The sequence below is a fragment of the Myotis brandtii genome, unplaced genomic scaffold (genome assembly GCF_000412655.1).
Source record: "Myotis brandtii unplaced genomic scaffold, ASM41265v1 scaffold312, whole genome shotgun sequence".
NCBI classification, from domain to species: domain Eukaryota; kingdom Metazoa; phylum Chordata; class Mammalia; order Chiroptera; family Vespertilionidae; genus Myotis; species Myotis brandtii.
Genome location: NW_005361955.1, coordinates 4,891,978 through 4,899,692, shown reverse-complemented (window position 1 = coordinate 4,899,692; position 7,715 = coordinate 4,891,978). Strand labels below are relative to the sequence as shown.

Below are 7,715 nucleotides of genomic sequence, written 5' to 3'. Positions count from 1 at the left end.
CGGAATCGCCTGGAACTGTGTCGCCAGCTGGAACGCGAGGCCGCCCAACTTGCCCACCGAGGCTGAGTGGAGCTCCCCAGCAATCCAGATGTCTTGGCCACCGGCGTAGGGGCACTGGCTGGCACCCAGAAAGAGGCTTCAACCCTGGAATTCTCAGGGTGCCTCCCGAGGACTACTCCCCAAAGCCTTATTCCCTGCCTTCCAGCCCAGGAGCAGAGCACCGGACTCGCTCCTGGCCCTTGCACACTTTCGCCAGGCTTTCCCCTGAAGCTTCCCTGCCTCTCAGGACCCCCAGGGAGAGAGTCTCTCTTTCTTGGGGGCTCCTCTGACTCTGATGTGGGAGGGGCACCTTCCCACTTCCTCTCTCCGAAATTCCAGAGAGGAGTCTGCGCATGCTCCAGTGAAGGCCCGAGAGGTTGAGGCGGGGGTGGGGGAGGCAGGAGCTATGGCCTTTCTGAAGGGGGTTGACTCCAGAGAAGTAGGAGAAACCCCCTTTCCCAGCCCCAGGCCTTGCTCAGGTGGAAAGGGAGGGAGGACTGGACCCAGGAAGAAAGGCTGTGGCCCTGGGTGGCCAGGACAAAGGTGGGACAGTGGACACCAAGATGGAGAAAGATGAATAAAGGCAAACGTGATGGATAAACTAAGAAACACAATGTGCTTCTCCGGTGTGCCCAGGATGCTCAGTTAGGGGAAGGGTCAGCATCACCCTGCCTGGGGGTTGAAATCCATCCGTCGTTGCCCAAATCCTCCATGTCCACGCCCACACCCCATCCACCATGCCGTGTCACTGGAAAGGCAAAGGAGGACCTGGAAATCTTGATCCTCACTATAATTCTTTAATGAGAAAAGAGGAAAAAACAGTTCAAAAAAGTGGTGTGTGTCCATCAGTGCACAGCCAGCCCAGGGCAAAAGCACAAATGGGACCCCTGTTTGCCTGGCCCCAGATCCTGGGTTCCTTCTCCCACCACTATCACGCTTGAGCTGGGAAGGGGTGCAAAGCCCACTTTCTGGTCCCCCTGTCCCTGCCATTAGAGCTCCCAACTTACAAAGGGTCACTGAGGCCCAATGAGTCTGTGTGAAGAGACCCTGAGTGCCAGTAAGAGGGGATCCAGTGGGCACCAAGATCCCCTCTTACTGGCACTCAGGGTGGGAAGCAAAAATGCCCTAGGATCGCCCAGGCCCTGGGGTGCACTCACAGCCCTCCTTAGGGACTCCTGGGGTGAGTAAGAGCTTACTAAGTCAAGAGGCCAGTCTGCTACGCCCTCTCCAGGGGCCCTCCCAGCCAGATGTCAGCAGGGGAGGAGGAGAGAGAGGAAGGGAGGAGGAAAAGGAGGGGAAGAGGAGATGAGGCCACCACCCCAATCCAAGGCTGCTGGCTCCCAGGCCTAGTGGGAGGGACAGGGTGGGGCGGGAACAGCCAGCTCCCTGCCAGGAGTCAAAAAACGAAAGCACTTCGGCTGAGACTAAGATTCAAGTCAGGACTCCGAGGAGACAGAGTGTGCCAGCTCGCCAGCTCTGGAACCTGGGAGGCTGGGGAGAGATTCTGGCCCCTCCTGCCCAACCACTGGGGACTGAGTGGGAGCACAGATGAGGTATCTGCCCCCCCCTTGGGGGGGGCAGGACAGGGCCTAGGGCCTGGGTGCCACCTGGCACCTGGAAGATGCCTGTGCCTTGGTTCCTGCTGTCCTTGGCACTGGGCCCAAGCCCCATGGTCCTCTCTCTGGAGAGGCTTATGGGGCCTCAGGATACTGCTAACTGCTCTCTGGTGAGTCTGGGGCCCTGGGAGGGTTGGGGAAGGCTCAGGGTTCAGACTGAGGCCCATCAAGGCCCTAGCCTGGCTCCCGTCACTGCCGTCACTGCCGCCGCCGCCGCCACCAGAACTGCCCTAGCTGGTCTGTCTGGTACTGATGGAGTAAGAGGAGAATGGGGAAGGGGCCAGAGCTGGGTCTGTCTTCTGCTGGGAGAGGCTTGGAATAGGGAGCCCCAGAAAGAGGTCCGTGGGGATCTCAGGCAGGGAAAGAGGATTAGATTTAAGATCATATATCCTGACGCTCCTTTACCTCCTTCCCAGGGCCTCTCCTGCCACCTGTGGGGTGAGTAGCCCTACTTTTGGAGAGAAAATAACTTTCTAGGTTGGTGGAAGGGAGGGGAGTTGTCCCAGTCCCATGCCCTCACGGCCTACCCTCAGCCCCTGAAAAGCCCAAGCTCCTTGGCCCTCTGGGGGTGTCAATTGCAACCAAATTCTGGGTAGAGAACAGCTTCAGCTCCCACCCTGCCCTTCACGCACAGATGGTGACGTACTCTGCTTGCCTGGGAATATCGAGCCTGCCCCAGGACCTGTGCTGGTGCCCACACACCTACAGACAGAGCTGGTGCTGAGGTGTCATCAGGAGACCGACTGCAACCTCTGTGTGCGTGTGACCGTCCACTTGGCTGTGCGTGGTGAGCATGTCACCCATGTGCACATGTGAATGTATCTGGGATGGGCATGAGGATCAGGCAGTCTTGCCAGGCAGCACTGGACATCCTTCTGGAGGTCACTGGCCAAAGGACCCCAGGCTGGTCTGGTCTCCCCATCCCCCACCCCCACCCCCAGGCCTCAGGCCTGGCCCCTGCTTCCCCGCATGCACTTTCTGGAAGAAAGCCAAACCCAAAGCCAGCCCAGAGCAGGAGGCCTGACCTGGGCCTTGTTCTTGGGGCCTTCCAGGCCACTGGGAAGAGCCTGAAGATGAGGAGCAATTTGGAAGAGCAGCTGACCCAGAGCTTGAAGAGCCTAAGAATGGTGAGGGACACCCTGCTGGCCCAACTGCCCCTTACCAGGGCCTTGCCTGCGGCCCCTGGGGCTGACCAACTCTCGCCTTGTTGCTCACAGCCTCTCTCCAGGCCCAAGTCGTGCTCTCCTTCCAGGCCTACCCTACTGCCCGCTGTGTCCTGCTGGAGGTGCAAGTGCCCGCTGCTCTCGTGCAGCTTGGTCAGTCTGTGGTCTTGAAAATAATAATAATAATAATAATAATAATAATAACCACCTTCTGAATATGAAATCTACACAGTGCTTCCACACATATTATCTCTTTAAGTCCTGACTCTGATCAGGGCTGTGGGCAAATCCTTTCAGCCCTTTATACCCATTTTCCTGTCTGTAAAGTGGGGATAAGAAAAGTCCTACTTCATCTGGATGCTGTGAGAATTAAGTGAGGTGACAATGCCATGAGCTAGGTATTTTTATGACCCTCATTTTCCAGGGAAAGTCTGTGGGCTGGACCCACTGCTCTGGACTTCCGTCCATACCGTGTCTGCCCCATGTGTACACCAAGCTGCAGGGTGTTGGGGCTACTCCTGGAAGTGTCCCTCTGCTTGGGCCAAATCACTCAAACCCTTTGACGTCCCCTCCTGCCCCCAGGCCTCAGGCAATATCCTCTGATCTGGAAAATTGTTGAGTGGGTGAACATCTGCTGGCCCACCTCATGGGGCAATCGTGAGGACCAATGAGGCACTGGGTGTGAGAACCACTTCTGTGGGGAGGGGTGTCCAGTCACCTTAGCTTTGGCCATGTGATCCAGAACAACTGGAGTTGGAGCAGGGACTCTAGTAGCTAGAGCCCTTATCTCTGCCCTGCTGACACCCCTATTTGAGGGTGTGTACTTTAGAATTGGGAGCCCTTTAAAGACACTTCAATGGCAGAATTTCGGGCCATACAGTATGAATATAGTTATTGACTGGGGGAGGATGGGAGGGAGTGGTCCACACAGAGGATCCCACATCCCTGGCATGGATTCTGAGCCTATACCACCAGCCTTCTGCCACCCCTCTCCTCACAGGGCTCTGTAACATTTGACTGCTTCGAGGCTGCTCTAGGAGCTGAGGTGCAAATCTGGTCCTACACTCAGCCCAGGTACCAGAAGGAACTCAATTTCATACAGCAGCTGCCTGGTAAGTGGATACAGAGCCTCCGGGGACCCAAATCCTAGCCTCCCTAATCTCCCATCCCTTTGGCCATTCCCCTCCTGCTTTCATCCCATTCCTAGTCCTATCTACTCCCAGGCAGTGGTGTGAGCTCACATCCTCCCAGTCAGTTCCCATCCCTGGGGAAAGTGCTTTGGGCACTGCATAGATGTGGGTGGTTATCTAGGGGACAGGGAGCCCTTTGCAGAGCTCCCCATGAGTCGGGTTGTCCCCCTTCTTTCCTTGGTCCCCAGCCCCACCGGAGGCTTTTCTGTGATCTCTCCCCAGATTGCAGGGAGCTCGAAGTCCAGGACAGCATCCAGAGCTGCTGGGGTAGGGGCTAGGGCCAGTGGGGCTGGGAGGAGGGAGGGCCAGGGTCTGGAGTGTGAGAAACCCTTGGAGTTGGCTTTAGGTCTGGGCTGCCACATTCCAGAAACGTGCAGAGCTCATTCATTCATTCATTCATTCACTCATTCATTCATCACACATGAACTGCAACAGCTCCTACTTTGTGCCAGCCACTGGGAACATAAAGGTGAATCTCTCACTCTCTGTAGAAAATATTTATTAATATCAGGGACATCTAGAAGCTCAAAGCATTGCCAAGATTATGGTGCACCCTCCCCAATATATCAAATAAAAATATTAAACCATAAAATGAGGGGCTAAGTAAGTCAGGTTTCTTATGGTTTTTTCCCTGCACTATTTAGATTTTTTTGTTTTGTATTCTTATGGTTTTTTCCCTGCACTATTTAGATTTTTTTTGTTTTGTATTTTCTTTTTATTTTTTAATATATTTTATTGATTTTTTTACAGAGAGGAAGGGAGAGGGATAGAGAGTTAGAAACATCAATGAGCGAGAAACATCAATCAGCTGCCTCTTGCACACCCCCTACTGGGGATGTGCCCGCAACCAGAATCTAACCTGGGACCCTTCAGTCTGCAGGCTGACGCTCTATCCACTGAGCCAAACCGGTTAGGGCTGTATTTTCTTTTTTAAAAATATGTTTTTATTGATTTTAGAGAGAGAGGAAGGGAGAAGGATAGAAAGATAGAAACATCGATGAGAAACATTGATTGGCTGCCTCCTGCACACCCCCTATTGGGAATCAAGCCCACAACTGTGGTATGGGCTAGGGAGATGAGTTCAGAGTGGTCACAGCGGCCAAATTGGATAGGTAGGGCCTTGCAAGCCTTTGTAAGGACTAGGTTTTTCCTCTGGGAGTAATGACGGAGGGTGGGGGAGTAGAGAGGGCATCAGAGGGTACTGAGCACAGGAGAATGATTTATTTTATAGTGGTTACAGGATCCTTCTGGCTGGGGAGGGAGAAGCAAGGAAAGGGTGATCTCAAGACCACATACTGGGGCCTACATGAGGTCAGTCCCCAGCTGCCTGGTCTGAGATGGGGACATTGGCTCTGTCCTCCAGGAGCCTCCCAGTCTAGAGGATTTGAAGGGAACTCCAAAGGGTCAGTCGGTGGGTATGGCTCAGGCTTGGGTGTGCAGAAGAGGTAAAGGAAGTTTCTCTTTGGCTCCCCCCAGCCCTGCCCTGGCTCAACGTGTCTGCAGATGGTGAGGATGTGCACCTGGTGCTGGATGTCTCTGAGGAACAGCACTTTGGCCTCTCCCTGTACTGGAACCAGGTCCAGGGCCCTACAAAACCCTGGTGGCACAGAAACCTGGTGAGGCCTCCCCCTCCCAGGTCCGTTTTCACTCTAGGCTGATGCCCATGCAAAGGATGCCAGGGAGCCCTTGAAGAGGACACAGCAACTGACCCCCAAAGCAAGGAACATCAGTGGGGGAAATGCTGCATGCCTGGTTTCCTTAGCTTTGACCTCCAGCCTTCCCCTCTCCCTTATCTCCTTATCTTCTCCAACTCCCCCCACCCTTTGTTTACCCCACAGACTGGGCCGCAGACCATTACCTTGAACCACACAGACGTAGTTCCCTGTCTCTGTATTCAGGTAGGAGCAGAGCCTAGCTGGATGCCAGGGGAGTTGGTGAGGGGGTGGCCCTATCTGTCCTGGTCTCACTATCCTCTACCCTCCCCTTTGAGGGCAAAACTATGGCTCCCTAGGGTGACTGGCCCTCCCTTGACCTTTGCTGTCCTATGTCTTCTGCTTGTTGCATGCCTCGAATACTCTTCCTGATCCTCTAACCACAAGACTCCTACTTATGCTTCATGACCCATTCAGATGTCACTTCCTCCTTGAAGTCTTCCTCTATTCCTCCACTTTCCTCTTGTGCTCCCCGGAGGGTAGAGCATGTGCTGTGAACTCAGACTGGCTTGAATCCTGACTCTTACCATTTGCTAGCTGTGTGACCTTGGGCAGGTCACTTCACCTCTCTGAGCCTGTTTCCTATCTGTGAAATGGGAAGAATACCAGTAATAGTACCAGCTTCATAGGGCTGTTATAAGGAAGTATGCCACATGTAGGCTTATATTTGCTGGTTCTTTCCTCTCCCTCTGATTGCACATTTAATTGGTCATCAGATTCCATCTATTTGACCTCTGACATTAATGCCTTTCATTCTCTTTCCCTCTCCTTTCCATTTTAGTCCAGTTTGGGCTTCTATCATATCTCCTCTAGACTGTTTCAATAACTTCCCATGCCACCTCCTTTCCCAGAACTCCCTAGCATTCTGAGTCCCATATTCTGACCCCCAACTGAACCTTTTCTCTGGTCTTTCCCACGATTCCCCTTGATGGAAATTTTGTTCCCTCCAGATGGAGCTACTTATCAAGATATATCCACCTCTGTGCTTTTGCTCAGGTTGTTCCCACTACCTGAAATGCCCCCACTTCTTTTCCATACAACCAAATCCTTCCAGCTCACATGTCACCTCTTTCCCGCAATCTCCTGGCCTATCTACACATCTCCTTGTATGTCTGTCCTTCCTTGTCCATTTCCTTTTTTATTTGGGCACCTGTCTCATTTCTTCTTGAATGCAACAGACGCTCAATAAATGAGTGACCAATCTATTAATTTATAAACATTTTTATCCTTACTTCAACTGTGCACTTGTCTTTTCTTTGAAGGCAAAAAAAAAATAATAGCTAATTCAAATTTAGTAACTCCCCAGAGCCTTGCACAATGCCTGACATTGTGCCCCCCTCATACCTGACCTTCACCCCTAGGAGCTGGCACTTCCAGGGTTCACCCCTCATACCTGACTCTCATCCCTTTCAGACTCTCTGGGGCCCCTCAAGGATGATATGCTGCTGGTGGAGACATGAGGCCTCTCTCTCTCTCTCTCTCTCTCACTCTCACTCTCTCTCTCTCTGTCTTTCCCCCAATCCCCTTCTCTCTCTAAAATCGATTTATTAAAAAAGCTCTCTCTCTCTCTCTCTCTCTCTCTCTGTCTTTCCCCCAATCCCCTCTCTCTCTAAAATCGATTTATTAAAAAAGTTTGTTAAACAAAGATGTTGCCAGATCTTGACATAGGGTTTGCTGAAAGAATAAATGTGTACCTCTCTAGGGCCTTGCAAAGGATGACCAGACAAGTGTTTGTGAAAAATCAGCCGAATGAATAGCACTGGGCCTGCATGTGTCCCTGGAGGGTTGGTTGGGGTGACCTAACCGTGGAGCCCTGTTTCCTATCCAGGTGTGGCCTCTGGAACCGGACTCCGTGAGAACGAGCATCTGCCCATTTAAGAATGGTGAGAGGACTCGCAGGGGCCAGGGTGGGATCGGTGCAGACTGACGCGCGTGCGGGGCTCGCAGTGACCACGCCTTCTCCCTGCAGATACCCGCGCACACCGTAACCTCTGG

The 7,715-nt window shown here is 52.9% G+C and overlaps 2 protein-coding genes across 2 annotated transcripts in view; both read left to right on the top strand.

Moving 5' to 3' along the window:
- IL17RE (interleukin 17 receptor E) overlaps window positions 1-980 on the top strand; it is an 11,284-nt gene extending 10,304 nt beyond the window's left edge. Inside the window, exon 17 of the mRNA XM_014542694.1 lies at window positions 945-980. Coding sequence (XP_014398180.1) covers window positions 945-980 — 36 coding nt within the window. The remainder of the gene's footprint in view (window positions 1-944) is intronic.
- A 431-nt stretch (window positions 981-1,411) lies between these two features.
- IL17RC (interleukin 17 receptor C) overlaps window positions 1,412-7,715 on the top strand; it is an 11,694-nt gene continuing 5,390 nt past the window's right edge. The window contains exons 1-11 of the mRNA XM_014542693.1: window positions 1,412-1,765; window positions 2,072-2,093; window positions 2,290-2,442; window positions 2,708-2,782; window positions 2,873-2,982; window positions 3,819-3,930; window positions 4,231-4,275; window positions 5,485-5,624; window positions 5,847-5,906; window positions 7,549-7,603; window positions 7,690-7,715. Of these exons, the coding sequence (XP_014398179.1) occupies window positions 1,661-1,765; window positions 2,072-2,093; window positions 2,290-2,442; window positions 2,708-2,782; window positions 2,873-2,982; window positions 3,819-3,930; window positions 4,231-4,275; window positions 5,485-5,624; window positions 5,847-5,906; window positions 7,549-7,603; window positions 7,690-7,715 (903 nt within the window). The 5' untranslated portion in view covers window positions 1,412-1,660. The remainder of the gene's footprint in view (window positions 1,766-2,071; window positions 2,094-2,289; window positions 2,443-2,707; window positions 2,783-2,872; window positions 2,983-3,818; window positions 3,931-4,230; window positions 4,276-5,484; window positions 5,625-5,846; window positions 5,907-7,548; window positions 7,604-7,689) is intronic.